The sequence below is a fragment of the Populus trichocarpa genome, chromosome 1 (assembly GCF_000002775.5).
Source record: "Populus trichocarpa isolate Nisqually-1 chromosome 1, P.trichocarpa_v4.1, whole genome shotgun sequence".
Lineage (NCBI taxonomy): Eukaryota > Viridiplantae > Streptophyta > Magnoliopsida > Malpighiales > Salicaceae > Populus > Populus trichocarpa.
In genome coordinates, this window is record NC_037285.2 from 6,408,641 (window position 1) to 6,425,680 (window position 17,040).

The window sequence follows — 17,040 nt, forward strand, 5'->3', positions numbered from 1 at the left end:
AAAAATGTTAAATTAGTGGATGTTATGGAGGTTAAACTACACATGTAGTCCCTCAATTCTTACATTTCAGTCATTTTAACCCCTCCACTACGAATTTCAGCTCAGCAACCCTTATATATACTTTCCATTTGTGTTTTTTCATGTCCTCATTTTCACTTAATTATAAGTTTATCTGTGGAAACACATGACATCCATATAATGACCATAATTTGTATTAAGGACTGAAACAACAATGAATTGAAAGTATAAGGGTTAGTGTGCCTAAAACTTTATTAAAGGGATTAAGATGACCAAAATAAAAAACATGGAGGACCACCTAAAAAAGTAATTTACCCTGTTTTTGATAGGTGGAGACCGCACCACAATTTCAATAAAGCTTGAGCACCGCAATCCCAATATTCACTTTGGACCGATGCTTTAATATGATTTAGATGAAGGAAAATGCTCCTTTCATGATGAATTGATGTTCGAAACAAGAATGTCTTTTGACAATTTTTTTTAGTCTTGAATCCCTTAAATTTGTAGTAGATATGTATATTGAAAAGATAATATTGATTTAAGGGTGGATAGTGAAGTTTATTCCTTCTCGATTTTTCAAACAAACCATGTTGTATAAAATAAACTCAATAAAAAAAAACACGAAACAAACACAAGTATCGCAAATTTGAAGTTAGGTCATCTAATCTTAATCAACCTTCATATATATATATACAAGCTGTGCCTAATCATCTTCTTCTCGTGTTTGCCATCACTATTCACATATCAATGGCTAAGCTGGTTTTGGTCTATTCTCTGGTTGTTCTTGGCCTAGCATTAACATGCAATGCAGCAACTTACATGGTAGGTGATAACTCTGGCTGGGACATAAGTACTGACCTTGATACATGGGCACAGAGCAAGACATTTGTCGTTGGGGATCTTCTATGTTAGTACTTCTACGTTATGGTCATAATTTAATGTTTCAATCACTAGAAAAAAAAAATTGAATGGCAACAGGACTGATCTCTCTCTCTCTCTGTTTTTTTTTTTTTTCCTGTCAATCGTTGTAGCGTTTCAATACTCATCATCCCACAGTCTTGAGGAGGTGAAGAAAGAAGATTTCGACAGCTGCAACACCACTAATGTTGCAAGAACATTCACAAATGGGAACACAACCGTGCCTTTGACAGAACCTGGGACGAGATACTTTGTTTGTGGTAACCAGTTACATTGTCTAGGAGGAATGAAGCTTCAGGTAAATGTAGAAGACAACCAAGCAAATCCACCGATTGGGGCGCCACAAGCACAGCCAGCAGGGGGTACTCTTACACAACCTTCTTCTAAGAGCAACAATCCTGCCTCTGTTATTCCAACTTCAGCGGGGTCTGTCTATGGGGGAAGGGATTGTATTGTGATGGCTTTTCTTGGTTTTGTGGCTACCATGTTCTGGGTGGTGCGAGTTTGATTAGTAAATGTTTGTAATCTTGTTTGTTTATTTATTTATTTATTATTATTTTATTAACATGAATATTCATGTCAGCTTGCGTATACTTCGACTAATTTCACGAACCTTGAAGTTAACGATTATATAAACCTCCAATAACTTTAAAGAAATTAAAACTTGTGAAGAAACAAATTCGAGACCCGATTAATTAAGTTACTACTCGGAGTTATTTTTTTATTTATTTTTCATGTATAGTGAGGTTGATCTTATTTTTTAATATGACAAATTGACAATTTCTTGTTCTTATAATTTTCTGATACGATGAAAAAAAATCTCAACTTTTTTTTTTTTGTGTGGTAATAGTCGAAAGAATCTCAAGCTTGTTTGTTGTATATACCAGTTGTATAACACCAGCTGTATATCACAAGAACTCAGCTTATTTAGCTGAGTTTAAGGAGACCATGTTAGCCAAGTTTTAGGCGGTTAGCTAGCAATTTCAATACAATATCTGTATCATATACGAGCAAAGTTTTAGGAGATTAGAAAAGTTTTAGGAATCCTTGTATATGTTTTCACACATGCATTACAGAATGGATGAGCAATATTTCTCTCCAACCTTTTTTTATCTTTTCTAATTTGGTATTGGAGCACCTGAAATGGCCTCGCCCTCAAGCCTCTAGCCTTACTCCGAATCCTGTATTTCCAAATGCCTTTCCTTCTACTCTAACTCATGCTCAAGATTCTCTCTACCAAAATCACCCTTGGAAATTTTCTGATCTGGAAGACTCAATTCACTCCCGTTCGTAATTGCTATAGATTGAATGGGCACACTAACTGCACCATTCCAGTACCACCAAAGCATATTTTCAATTCTGAAATCAATTCCCTTTGATGAAAATCCAGAATACAACAAATAGTTTCAGAGAGATCAACTGCTCCTTGGCTGGATCGTCTCCTCACTCACAGAGGAAGTCATTCCTTACGTAGTAGGGTTGGATAATTCTTATGATGTATGGCAAGCTCTTCTTCATGCTTTTGGTTCGGGTTCCAGTGCTAGACAAGTGCAAATCCACCTAGCTCTGCAAGAGCTCACCTTTGCAGACAAAATTATGGCTCAGTTTCTCAAGGAAGCTAAATTGATCTCTAATGAATTAGCAGCTGCCGGAACTCCTCTTGGTAAGGCTGAATTTAATGCAAATATATTCAGATTACTTCCCACTGAATATCATCCCCTTATTGCTGATGTCTCTGCAAGAAACGATCGCCTCTCTTTCCATGAGCTGTTAGGGAAATTAATTGCGCATGAAATATTACTTCAGAGTTCCAGACGCTTGATCACTGCTACTGTAAACATGACAAGTCACTCAACCTTTCATTATATCAATAATGGTAACAATAAGAGGAATAACAACTCCTCTAATCAGCAGCAAGGACAAAGAGGAAACAGGAGGTTCTTTAAAACACCATGTCAAAAATGTGGTTTGCGAAACGACTCTGCAAAGTGGTGTCGAAATCTTTATGAGAAGAACACTGGCACACCAACTACAAATATGATTGTCAAACAGTCCAGCAAGCCTTTCAGACTGGTTCCCAGACACTGCTACATCTCACCGCATGGCTCCAGACTTGGCTACCCTGAAAATTTCTGAAGAGTACAAAGGTAAAGACAAAATTCTAGTTGGTAATGGAAATGGCTTATCAATTAAACAAGTTGGACAGGCTAGCTTAAATTCCAATTCTCAGTAGTTCAAACTTAATCATAAAACACGTCCCTCGTATGCAAATACAATCACTATCTGTCAATAAATTTACAAAAGAAAATAATTGTTTCTTTCAATTCCATTCTAACCATTTTGTTGTGGAGGACGAGAAACACAGAAACCTTTGCGAGAAACACAGAAACCTTTGCTCCAAGGACCGACTGAAGATGGACTATACAGACTTCCTGGGGTTGCCTTGCAGTCACTACGCCAAGGAGCACAAGCATTCATCAGTGAAAAAGTCAGCGTGGAGGATTGGCATGCACACTTGGGACATCTTCATTATCCTTTTGTGGTTTCAGTTATTAATAACTTTCAATTGCCTGTTCTTCCCCTTCAATAAAAGTACTTGAACCAAGATGTTCTTCTTGTTACTTATGGAAGTTAACTGGAGTCACTCTGCCTAGATTCTATTACCAAGGTAGCTTTTGTAGATTTAGAAGTAGAAGCAAGTTAAAGACTAGGAAGCAAGGTGTCTATCAAAATTGTGGCAAGTTCTATCATTTCATAAGAAACTGCATAGGTCTATGAAAAACCGAGGGTAATTTTATAAATGTTGCTATTGAAGAGGTACATGAAGACTTGATTCTTGTTGTTTACAGTTTATTAGTTGATTGGGCTCTTGACTCAGATGCTTCATTCCATACTTCTCCACCCCAATGAATCTTGTAGAATTGTGCTGTCGATGATTATGGTGTGGACTGTGGTGTACCTAACTGATAGAGAACCATTGAATATTGTGGGCGTTAAAGATGCAAAAATCAAATTTTTGAATTGTTCTATATGGTATTTGTAAGTGGTGGGGCATGTTCCTGAACTTAAAAAGAACTCGATCTATGTAAAATCAGTAACGATAATTATTAATATCATTAGGCTACTGCCCCGCGCTATCTTGCGGGTTAGACCAAGTTTTTTTAATACAAAACCAAAAACTAGATGGCAAAAAAAAATATCCAAGAAACGTAGATTCAAAAATATTTAACACGACAACGCATTGAATTTTTCGAGTTTTGAATTTTTCAAGTTTTGAGGCAGTAATAACTCTTTAAAAAATAAATTAAAATCAATTAATCTGATTGAAATCAAAACAAAACATATAACAAGGACTGATTCATAATATTTTTAAAAAATTATTAAGATAATAATATATTAGATCAAATTGTATTCATGATTTAACTTGCTAAACTTGTGACTTGGATTAAATAATATAATTTTTTAAAATTTATTTTTTACCTATATAGTATAACAAAGATAGAGAATATTTTTTTAAAAAAATTAAAAGATGAAATTAAAAGAAACAATTAAATAGAAAAAAAAGTGACAACATATTGGATCGACCTGAATTTCATGATTTAATTTGTCAAACTTGTAACCTAAATCTTAAAATTCATTAAGTTTATTTTTTAAAATTTACTTTTCAGCTAAAGATATGATAACAAAAATAATGGAATTGTTCTTTTAAAAAGTTAAAGGATGTAATTGAAAGGAAAAAAATTGAAGGATAAAAAAAATTAAAAAAAAGTTCAGGCATATAGACCTTGTCTAAATGGCCTAATATGTATGGATCTTAAAAAAAGCCCAACCATATAGGCCTTTAGCCCAGACCCATGAACCTAAATCTTTTTTTTTTTTAAAGGGTAACAACATGTCATTCAAATTTTTTTTTTTAAAAAATAATACAACTGACATGTTGTTTACTCCTACTCAAATTTTGACAATTAATGGTGGCTTAAAAATCATGTGCTGATTTTTTGGGTCAAAAACCTAATTTTTACCTATTTTTACTTAAAACACCTAAATAACACCCTTGCAACATAAAAATAATAATTTATCAAGCTAAAAAATTCAAAAAATAATACAATAACACATATCAAATCAGGTAAGAATTGTTTTTCTCGGCTTTGAATTTTTTTTTTCCAGACAATAATAAGATTGAAAATAGCCACTATTAAATTTGTTTTGTCGAATAAAACTTATTGCCATCAAAATCAACCTTTTTAGTTACTGGAATCAATGAAAACCGACAAATCCTTTTCTCCTCGCCAAAATTTAGTGATTTTCTTTTTTATTTCAAACTCAAGAACTAAAACATAAGAAAATAAATTTTTGGATAAAAAATAATTTTTAAAAACTAAAAAGAATTTGAAAGTTAAGAAGAGAAAGTAGGAGGATACACATGAAATATTGAATTAAAATTTAGATTTTAAATTGGTAATGAAATTTCTCTATAGTTTGCACTAATTTATACCTTGGTCACCTATGTTTTAATTTGCTCAAAACTTAATAAATTATATCTCGATTTGGGTATAGAAGTACGCAATAAAAAAGAATTGAAGACAAAAAAAAAATACTAAAGTAAATGTCCTATAGTATATGCTATAATAATAATAATAATAATAATAATCATATTTGTATTTGTCAGAGATGGGTTAATCGGGGGGCTAGGACTAGGATACACATCCTCTCTTGAAAGAAGAAGAGACAGCTAGAGGCCTGTAGTTGACAATCGTCAATATATACATATACTTGAGGTATGGGCATGTTTTTGACAGGGCAAATACCAACCCATCTTCGACATAAATGACTCCTCCCTTACAATCTTAAATGGGCCCTTTTCTCTTTGAGATCTAAACTGAACAGTCACAATACCATGAAACCGGAAATGTTAACCTTTTTCTGTCATGAAGATCGACGGCAACTACCGTCCAAAGACGGGATCTAGAGGCCTTGAGTTTGACAGAATGAACAATGCTGTTCCAATAATGTTGACAGGGCTTCGACACCATTGTTGAATGTCAAACTAAATAATTGCTGCCATGGTTTGGAAAATTTACCTCCATCAGTAGTGTTTGTCAAGACCCTGTACGTAGAATCCAGCCAGAAATTAAAGGGGCGGTGAGTGTCATACGTGCATAAATAAACTAAGATGGGAATGAACCATATAGGAATTGATGTCAAATGTTTGATTTAAAAAATATTTTTACATAAAATATTTTATATGTAAATAAATTTCAATGAGATAATGATGGAGGTATGATATAGTAGTAATTGTAATCATGACACTGGTGAAATGGTAATGGTTGTGAGGTGATGGTGAGGGGAAAATGATGGTGGCAAAGTGAAACTTATCATAGAAAAGGTGGTGGTGAACCTGATGGAGATGAAGAAAACAAATGGTGACATAGCGGCGATAATGATGAAGGAGGTGGTGGTGCGGTGATCATCATAATGGTAATTGTAAGATAATGATAGTGGTAATATAAAAGATGGTGGTAAGGTGATTATGATTATAAGATGAAAATGATAGATGAAATAATTAGATGATAATATAATTGAATTATTATTTATAAAATATTTTATAAAATTTTATGAGCTGATAATATTTAACTAAATTTGAGAATTAACCATAAATTGATTAATTTTTTTATAAAATATTTTACAGAAACAAGTACAAACAAAATATTTTCCGCGAAACAGAGGTACCTTTGGACACATCTCTAACAGGGGGGGGGGGGGAATGCTTTATCCGATCAAATTATGTTAGCACCAAATTAATCATGTTTTAAACGCAACCTAAATAAAACAATGATTGGACTGACCGACTAATAACCTAAGAATAGAAAAAGTAAACAAGACAAGAGCTTAACCATCTCAATTAAATGTGAGGGTGCATATATCTCTTTATATTATCTGGTAAAAGATTACATTAACTGGCTTTAATTAAAATGGTTTGTTTTGTAATGGAAAAAATATATTTTCCATTCTTCAATTTCTCTATAACTAGAGTGTGAGCACGGTTCATTGGGGAATCTTATTACGACCTTATTGCCAAATATTAATTTCAAAGAAACTTTGTTTATTCTCAGTACATTTTCCTTGTTATTTTATTATATTCATCCTGATAATAATTCTTCTGCAAAACTTTCTATAAGAAGACATCATCAGTGATGGTATAGGACGACCAAGAATTTAATGGAAAGCGATTTTATAATTATAGTTCTGAAATATACATTTGGAAAACATTATATATAATCCCATGGCTTTGACTTTGTTAAAAAAATAAAAAAAATCTTGACCTTTTCCTCGTTGCTCTTGTTAATTAGAAAGCTTCACATGCATGTCTGCAATAATGAATTCTTTTCTAATTGAAACCCAGGTGATCTCCGTGGATTTTGCTCACCTGTCATGAGTGGATTTTTGCCCAGATTTCCCCAAATTAAGGCCTAGATCGTGTTTGACAGTGTGGTTGCGGGTGCTTTTCAAATAACTTTTTGTGTCAAAATACATACCAATGATATTTTTTTTCATTTTTTAAAAATTATTTTTGACATCAGCACATCAAAACGATCCAAAACGTACAAATCATATTAAATTTTAATAAAAAAAAATTAAATTTTTTGGGAACGCAGCCGCAACCACGTTCCCTTAGTCTTGCTGTACCCTTTGAACAATATTGTATATCTTTCCAAGGTACGTACTTCTCTTAAGATAAGCATTAAATATCCTTGCCTATATATGCTGGATCGATGCTTTAGGTCAAATATATATTTTGACAATTCTCTTAGTATATGTTAATTAATCAATCAAATTACTTGGGCCCTCAGTTGTAAGAACTCGTGTTCATTCAATTCACACATCTCTCTCATTTTCAGGAGAATTGCATGTATCCTTCTTGTACTGAGACCTGCTTCCATTTCAAGATCTCTTTCCACACACCTTTCCATGTTTCTTCTCGTAAGCTAAATATCTTACCTAAACAGCTAAACTAACTGGTTACTTACCATATATATATATATATGTGTTTGGTCCCACAAGAAAGACCCATCAATGTGCTTACTCAAAATTAACTTTCTTTCCCAGCCAATTAAAATGATGCCGTACAAAATCGAACAAAACCCTTGGAGGTCATGAAATTCAATATGAATCTTGGACACGTGATGCGTAGTTTCGTACTGTTGAAAGGAATTGTGCTGTCTCTGTTTAACTCGTTTTCTCCCCTACTTTTTTTTCTTTTCCACTCTGGCCATCCTAACTCGTCAGAGTGTTCCTATCAGGTGCGTACAGTCGGGCTAGAAAGAGCATGGCCTCTCCCTCCCTCCTTGGGAGGAGAAACTCCAGCTATCCGGCCGTCGCTCAATATTCCATCTATTTTTTTCTTACCTTAATTTCCCCGCCCTTGACATAACCACAGATACACATACAACGAATATTTGTAGAAAATCGTTGCCGATGAATATTAAAAATATTGCACAACACTTTGAAATAAATGTTACAATACAGGCATGTATACGTATGACACTAAAAATTTGTTGAAAAAGTTCAATCAAATAATATTGCAATCCTATTGAATTACATCAACCATATTAAATAATTTTTTTTTCTCTGGCCATGCTACAGAAACCATATTTTAATTAGTCGGGCCAAAAGGCATATTGGTAGAAGACGGCTTCTTGTTTATTTTTCGAACTGGTTAAGTTTTGTTTTTTTAAATAAAACTATAAAAGCATTTTAGAAGCCATCAAGGAATTGCTAAAGTTGTTTTTTTTGCATCAATATATATATAATTATACAAGATTAATTCCGTGAGTGAAGAAAACTCCCCAACCTATCATTTGCCATGCCCATGTTCCAGTTTCTTGTCCTTTAGTGAATGCACATCACAGGGAAAATATTAAAAAAAATTTAAAAAGGATGAAAATGGGAACATGCCTGATCAAGTTGTGCTTCAAGCCGCCAACAACGTGAAAGAATCAAGCTAAACATATGCTAATAGCATTTTTTAATGTTTACTTTGTAAGAAGTTCTGATTATTGGCTGCCGACGAGCCCTATGTTTTTGAATGGAATATGATAGAAAAATATATTAGGTTACTTTTTAAATCATAGACTTCAAAATTTTATCATGAACCACGTGCATGGGGATTAATATATATAGGTTTAACTAGTTTTTTTTCCGGGTATAAATAATTATTTGAAATTTATATTAAACTTAGTCTAAGTAATAAGTCTCGGAATATTATGATCTGACTTCTTGTATAATTTAAATTTAATATTAAACAGCGTGAGAGTTATTTCATTATAACCCCTTCAACTTGATCGATTCAAAGATAACCCGATCGGTCGATAAAAAAATTTTAAGGATAAAATTAAGATAAAAATAGGAAGAGATTGCCATAAAAAAAACCTTATGAATCAATTTTTTATCTAACTCGGGTTTAAAATTAAATCATGTGGAAATTACTCTAATGTGATCTAGTCAACTTGATCGGTTTAGAGGCAACCTGCCCTTCGGATAAAAAAGAAGAAGTCTAATTATGAAACTGAGAAAAAAAATATGAAATTAATAGGGAAAAAAACCTATCAACCTAATTCTTTGTTTAACCCGAGTTTAAAATTAAATCATATTAGGGTTGCCTTTAATATGATCTAATTGATTTGGTTAGTTCAAAATCAATCCTAACGATTGTTTAAAAAAAATCTGATGACATATAAAATTGAAAATAAAATAATGAGATTAAAATTAAAAAAAAGAGAAATGAAAAAAAATGAAGTGCATGAATTGAAAAACAAATAATTTTTTTTTATTGTTTATATGAATATGAAGTTCCATAAAAATTCTCAAAATTCTAAGTTGTTTTAGTATAGAAAAAAATTGATAAAGAATCCTATCATTTACATTGACTCGTGGAATGAGAGCACTCTATAATATTATACAATAAATTGATAGGTTTTAAAATGGTTCCCTCCTCACGTTTCATTAAAATTTGAGTTTTGTGAGATCCCAAATTAAATAATGCACTTAACAATTAAAATTAACTTCAAAGATAAATAAAAGAAAGCGTATAAAACACAAAAAGATAGTCATGGTAAAATATATTTATTTATGTGCATCTATTTTTTTTTCTTATAAAAAATAATTTTTTTATTTTTATTTTTAATTAGCATTCAATCAGGGGCGGAAGGAAGGGGAGCAAGCAGGGGTTCGGGCCCCCTATATATATATATATTGGGTAATTAAGTGTGAAGGAGGTTTTTTATTCTAAAAAGGAGGTTTTTTATTCTAAACAGGTGTGTTTTCTTACCGTAATTAAGTGCGATTTTTCAATTTGATTTTCTTTGAATTATTTTGCGTAGCACTAATATGAATCCTATAAATATAAAATCATTACTTTCCACAATAAATCCTGCAGCCGGTCAAAAATATAAATATAAATATAAATATAAATCACAAGTAAAATTTTTTAACAGAAAGATTGAAGCAGAGCCACCAATTAATTTATTTTTCATCAAACAAAATAAGGTAACTTAAATTTAAAATCTATTTTTGTTTTGTTTTGAGATGTTTGTTAATAATTTGGTGAGATTTTTTTTTATATAATTCTACCATTTTTGCTTAATTTTTTTCTCAGATCTGCTAGTTTTACCAATTGTTTTTTGAATTCTTATTATAGTGCTTTTTTTTTCTAATTAATTAGATATATTTATTGGTTTGTTTTGATTATACTTGGATTTTTTTTAATGTTTTGTTTTTAGCAGAGCCACCAAAATTATCAATTTTTTCTCACGATATATGTTTTGATTTTAGGTTGAACCGTGAACAAAATCAGAAGAATTTGATTTTTTTTTGAAAAAAAAATTGATAACTCGCAGCTTAGTGAACCAACTCTAATGTGTAATGTTAAAGTTATGGTTGAGCAACTCCAATGCGCTTAAGTTTACAAAGAACCCGCATTGATTAGTGAGAATTATTTTTTATTATTTTTTGCTTTATTTCAAAGTTTATCGAACATAAATAATGCTTCGCTTTAGCTAATGTTTTTTTATATACTTTGTATGTTTATAATTGATAGGTATAAAGAATAACAACATTAAAGTGATGAATATATTATGAAGATGAAATTAATTTCGTTGCTTTGACTTAATTTGGTGTTATTTCAAACCTTTTATCTTATATAAATGTTATTATATGTTTGAAGTAAGTTATTTGAATAAAACTAAATTATACAGGTTTTTTTTTACAACTCATGTACATTAAATTAAAATAAATATTATATCTTATTATATTATTTTGGCCCCTCCTAACAAATAATCCTAGCTCCATACACATTTTATGATTTATCAATCTATATACTTTTCAGTTTATTTTACTAAATATAAATATATTTTTTTTATTCTTCAATTGTAAAATATTACGATAACATCATAATGACGACGATGTCTTCTTTTCTTGAATCAAAGATTAATTTGGAATCTTATTGGCCATGTGGGTACGTACACTCGCCCATATATTGCTATATATATTTCATCCCATATATATTATATAATAGATACACACAAACCAACAAAGTTTATATAATTATTTCTTGAGATAAACCTTGTATTTCATAAAAATCTGATGATATATGAAATTGAAAATAAAATAATGAAATTAAAATTAAACAAACAGCTGGAGAAATGAAAAAAAATAAAGGAGATGAATTAAAAATAAATAAAAATGAGTTTCATTGTTTATATAAATAATAAAGCTCTATAAAAATCAAACAAGAAAGTTTTAGTAGTTATTTTTAGTAGTTATTTTCAGAGAAAAGTTAACAGATGCACTTAATTATCACATTAATTAAGGGCTAGCTAGTCAATTGGTGTTAGTATTGTTTAAATGCTAGCTGTAATAATTAACGGATTTTGAATTTAAAATTTTTTAATGTAATCACGATTGTTTTGTGATGTGAGTAAATAAAAAGTTTAAAACTCAAAATTAACTAATCATTATCACATTTAAATATTAATTAACCATCAAAAACTAACACTGGGCCAATAAGTAATCTCTTAATGAGCATCTTAATTAAAATTAAATACTAGTTAACGAAATCCTTATATTAAAAGGATTGACTCATTGTTTATTTTCTATATATCATTTATCATGTAGGGTTAATCTCATAATTAAATGTATTGGTGTCTAAAAACCGAATGGAAAGAAACTTGATTAATTTAATACAAGAAAGTTGATGTTTAAGCGATTAACTTTACTTGTTACTCTCGTTACCATTCCAATATCTATAACCAGATTGATGTGTAAAACCATAGAAGCCCATTTTGTCAAACAACCCCGAATTGTTTGCACAGATTTTTCAAAACGATCACATCAAGATATTTTCGTCGTCCTTTCTCTAATTTAAAAATCTCTATATGAAGACAAAAGAATTAAATTATGTTGAAAAATTCAAAATCATAAATAAATAATTGCATTCTTTAAGCTGTCAAAGCCGAGGACCTTGACCAAAACCTCTCCTCAAAGTGTATAAGAAGGTTATATAACAAGCATCATCAAATAATGAAGTAAACATTGAGAGGAAGGGAAATGGAGTTGGATAGGTTGAGTGCTAGTTCAAAAGACGTTGAAGAAGATGATGACATCCTGCTCCCAGGGTTTCGATTCCATCCAACCGATGAAGAACTTGTAGGATTTTATCTTAAAAAGAAAGTAGAGAAGAAGCCTATCAGGATTGACCTCATCAAACACGTTGATGTCTACAAATATGAGCCATGGGATCTTCCAAGTATGCATGCTCTTGCACTATTGCTCCTTTGTTCATCGATTCAAATATATTATAATGTTAATATATGTAGTTATAACTATGTGCAGGAAATACAAAAATGTTATCTAAACACCTTCAAAGTAATTAGTAGAACTATAATTTTCTTTTTTTATCACAGAGATTTACATAAAATCTACTATATAAAACTAGGACGAATTATAAGGGAAAAAAAATTCTTTAATTAAGTTGTTCTTAACTCTCTCAGGTTTACCATACCATTCTGTACAAGTGTTGCAGAAGACAAGAAATTCATGTCATTAAACTGCAAGAAAATTTCCTTTATCAATTTTATTTATTGCCTTTTTTTTTGTACAGAAGAAGCAAGTTGTAGTGCTGGAGAAAGGGAGTGGTACTTCTTCTGTAGAAGAGGAAGAAAGTACAAGAACAGCATCAGACCTAATAGGGTCACAAGATCTGGATTTTGGAAAGCTACAGGCATTGACAAGCCAATATATTCTGTTGGGAAAATCCATTACTGCATTGGCCTGAAAAAATCGTTAGTTTATTACCGAGGAAGTGCTGGAAAAGGCACGAAAACAGACTGGATGATGCACGAATTTCGCCTTCCTGCTTGTGAAAATACTGCTAGCCTCACCAATCCTGACGGCTGTGATATTCACGAAGCTGTAAGATTCGTCCATTCTTGTATTTTTTTTTTTTACTGAAAACTTGGGATGCTTAGTCCATTCGGTTTTTGATAGTTTTTATTTCTGTTTTTTAATGTTACAGGAAGTTTGGACACTTTGTCGAATATTCCAGAGAGAAGCTCCCTTTAACAAAAAATACCTCTCTTCCAAACAACAGTGTGTTAGTACTGATTCAAGTGCTAGCCCTTGTGAATCAGACAATCGTAGACATAACGATGAAAGCTTCGAAGTTTCAGCTAATAATAAGGTGATTGAAAGCCAAGCTACCACTGATCATTTCTATGGAAATAATAACCAGTCGTTTGCAGCCCAGATGAGCTTAACGAGTCAAGTTCCGTTTACAACATCATATCTAAGCTTTTTGAATCAAAATGGAGACCAACTTTTTGGAGATGAGAACTGGGATGAGCTTAGACCAATGGTTGAGTTTGCTCTTGATCCTTCAGAGATATATTGTATTAGATAAATGGAGGGCAGATGATGTTGCCGGTATCTTTTTCTCTAGTAAAGAAAAGTAGTCCGTCTAAACGTGATGGGGACGGGGTGGCATGGAATTCAAATAACAAATAGTTGCTCACTAGAGGGTGTAATTGTATTAGGCTTCTTGTTTTATGCAACTATTCTACACGTGTAATTTCACTTACGTTTTCTTAATTCCCCGCCACACCCTCATTGCTACTTTTTTAACCAGGACTTGTACCCCCACTATCACGGGTTGAATTGGATTTTCATTTATAATTCTATTTAATTTAATTTTTGATATTTTATAAATTTCAATTTAAATTCATTCAAATTATTTTAGATTCAAGCATGTTAAATATATAAATTAGACTAATTTTATGTGCATATTATAGATATTTATGAATTAAACTTATATTATTAATTTTCATGAGCTGAGCTGTGAAACTTGAAAGAGTTTCATGTTGGGAGGAATATTTACAACTCGAAAGAACCTAACAACTAAAAATATTTCAAAAGTTTTATATAATCTAAGTGTCTGAAGCACGAATTATTAAGAAATGATCGAGCACCAGGACAATGAGTAAGCTCCATCAACAATAACTTATGCTAAGATAATTATCATCTAAGCATTTGGTTATATCCAGCAACAGCTATATAAATCACTTCATAAAAGACTTATCCAGTCCTATTATGCTACTCAAGAAATGAGGGACAAGAGTCACGAATTTCCCAGAAGCAGAGAATACCATGCAAGGAATATATAAGGGATTGGAATGAACAAAAATAGCAACATAAAAACTAAGCTTCAAAGTAAGGTAAGTTTTGGTGTTTAAAATAATTGGTGTAAGGTGGTGAGTAAGGAAGAAAGAGAGTATCTGTACCAAGTAAGTTCTATGGGATATATGAAAAAAGTTGGATCGATTAAATTTCAAAAATCTTAACTTATCACCTGACTTATAATGTCTATTTCTTAATTAGGGTGTTTTTACGACTAGTATACATAATATCCACATTAATTGAGATTAGGTCGAGTCAGATAATATATATATATATATATATATATATATATATATATATATATATATATATATATATATATATAAATTGATTTTTTTTAACACTCTTACCAACTAATAGGAAAAAACTAAAGTTGCACTACCAGAAAATTATCAAATATAAATGGAAATACCGTCAGTAAATTATAGTGACATTTACTAACAAAATATTACCTCGCTACTTTCATAGGTATTCATATATGAAAATTGTTCATCAATGATTATAGAGGGAATTATAGTTGGAAATGAAAAAATAAATAAAATAGAGAAGGAAAAATAACGTTTTATTATTACATATAGAATTACCGAGGAAACATGTCCGTTGCTATTACCTGTCTATGAATACGTCAATAACATTAAGTTATAACCTAATAGATGACCTCCCCCTCCCCCTTCCCATTTCTTCTTCTTCCTTTTTAATACCCCATAAAACTTCACACAACACCCTCTTATTTTGTCACAAATCAAGCTCTCATCATCACAAATTTAGCCACCTCAACACTCAATCTAACAATATCCCTCTTATAGTTCAATTTTTTCTTAAGATTTGTTTCATCAAGTAAGACAAACTACCTATTTTTTGTTATAACCTATTTTTAAAATTTGACTTTATGGTATTTTGATGTAGTATATGTAGTTTGTTTATGTGTTTACTCCTTTTATAGCTTTTTCTCATAGAACTTTGTTATATGAATGTATGATTTGTACATGTTAGGGTTTGTTTAAGATTTTGAAAAACTGTATTTATTTTTTATTTAATGAAATTGAGTTTGATTTTGTAACTTAGGTGTTTTATAATGAACTAAATAATGGTTTATTTAATGGATACACTTCAAAATTTTTTTAATTTTATTGTTAAGTTAAAAATTTCAGTAAATTTGGAGGGATTTGAATTTTTATAGAAAATTGATAATGATTTAAAGGTACTATTAAAATAGATTGAATAATTTTGAGTTAAACCAATAATAGCTAATTAGTTGGATATCGATAATTTGTTTAGTTTACATTATTAATTAGTACATGTTGTCATCAATATTCTATATAGGTTTCATATAAATAATGGATGATCGTTCTTGGATATATCTAGTTTCACCTGAAGGGTCGTACAAGATGGATTATTTTAATAGAGCTGATGGTTTTATTAATTACGCACTATCTAATTTGAAAAATATTAGTGGAGGTGTTATTAGATGTCTATGTAAGGGGTGTAAAAATAAAAAGTTTGTCGATTAAGATGTTGTTATGATGTATCTTCTATAAAAAGAATTCATAGAGAAATACTTATGTTGATTTACACACAGATAATCATATATTTCTTATGAGACCATGGTAGAAAAAATGGTTGGGTCAACTTTTAGTTCTAGCAACATGCATGGAGTTGTAGATGATAATAGTAATCGTCATAGGAGTATTGTTATGGATTCAATGGGAATGAATCAGAGTGATGCAGGTGAATGTTCGATCATAGATGAAAAATCAAATACAAACTCAACCAACTTTTTAATCTTTTGAAAGATTCTAACTAACCATTACGGGACGAGTGAATAAAATCACAGTAAATTATCGTCTGTTACACATGTATTTGTCATAAAGTCAAATCATAAGCTAAACGAGACCAATTACGAGAAAATCATTGAATGAGAAAAAACATTGTACTTAAAAAGAATAAGCTGAAAGATAATTTTTATATTGTTAAATCCATGATGAAACTCTTTGGCCTAAGATATTAAAAAATTGACAAGTGTTCAAACTTATGCATGTTGTACTACCTAGAAAATACATATTTGACCGAGTAAAAAACTTATGGGCATGCTCGGTATAAACTCAAAACTAGCAAGGGAAGGACTTTTATCGCACATAGAAAATAAGATACTTTCCAATCACTTCTAGACTGTAAAAGGTTATTTATGTCTCCAAAAACTACTGAGCACATGATATGACATCATTCATTTGATGTAGTGGATGAAGTCATGATGCGCTCATGGTGTGCCCTTCCAATAGTGAAGCCTGAAAACAATTTAATAAGGTGTATCCTTAATTTTCAATGGAATCATGGAACGTACATGTTATGTTATGTACAAACAATTCAATTCATTCA

At 31.1% G+C, this 17,040-nt stretch overlaps 2 protein-coding genes across 3 annotated transcripts; both read left to right on the forward strand.

Moving 5' to 3' along the window:
• Positions 1-710: 710 nt before the first annotated feature.
• On the forward strand, positions 711-1,518 carry LOC7491495 (mavicyanin). The gene is made up of 2 exons (XM_002297893.4): positions 711-925; positions 1,050-1,518. The coding sequence occupies exons 1-2, from the start codon at positions 766-768 to the stop codon at positions 1,442-1,444; spliced, it is 555 nt and encodes a 184-aa protein (XP_002297929.1). The 5' UTR covers positions 711-765; the 3' UTR covers positions 1,445-1,518.
• Positions 1,519-12,513: 10,995 nt separating this feature from the next.
• On the forward strand, positions 12,514-14,196 carry LOC7477803 (transcription factor JUNGBRUNNEN 1). 2 transcript variants are annotated; one of them, XM_024610390.2, is made up of 3 exons: positions 12,514-12,739; positions 13,094-13,404; positions 13,508-14,196. In XM_024610390.2, exons 1-3 carry the CDS (start codon positions 12,541-12,543, stop codon positions 13,889-13,891), a joined length of 894 nt encoding a protein of 297 aa, XP_024466158.1. In that variant the 5' UTR covers positions 12,514-12,540; the 3' UTR covers positions 13,892-14,196. The 2 variants fall into 2 exon arrangements, with proteins under 2 accessions (XP_024466158.1, XP_024466166.1); XM_024610398.2 differs by having other exon boundaries at positions 13,097-13,404.
• The last annotated feature ends 2,844 nt before the right edge of the window (positions 14,197-17,040 follow it).

Bases quoted from the DNA above. Each gene is read 5' to 3' on its own strand.
- LOC7491495 (XM_002297893.4), top strand. From the start codon at position 766: ATGGCTAAGCTGGTTTTGGTCTATTCTCTGGTTGTTCTTGGCCTAGCA. The intron at 926-1,049 runs GTTAGTACTTCT...CAATCGTTGTAG, and splicing joins TGTCGTTGGGGATCTTCTAT to CGTTTCAATACTCATCATCC.
- LOC7477803 (XM_024610390.2), top strand. From the start codon at position 12,541: ATGGAGTTGGATAGGTTGAGTGCTAGTTCAAAAGACGTTGAAGAAGAT. The intron at 12,740-13,093 runs GTATGCATGCTC...TTTTTTGTACAG, and splicing joins TGAGCCATGGGATCTTCCAA to AAGAAGCAAGTTGTAGTGCT. The intron at 13,405-13,507 runs GTAAGATTCGTC...TTAATGTTACAG, and splicing joins GCTGTGATATTCACGAAGCT to GAAGTTTGGACACTTTGTCG.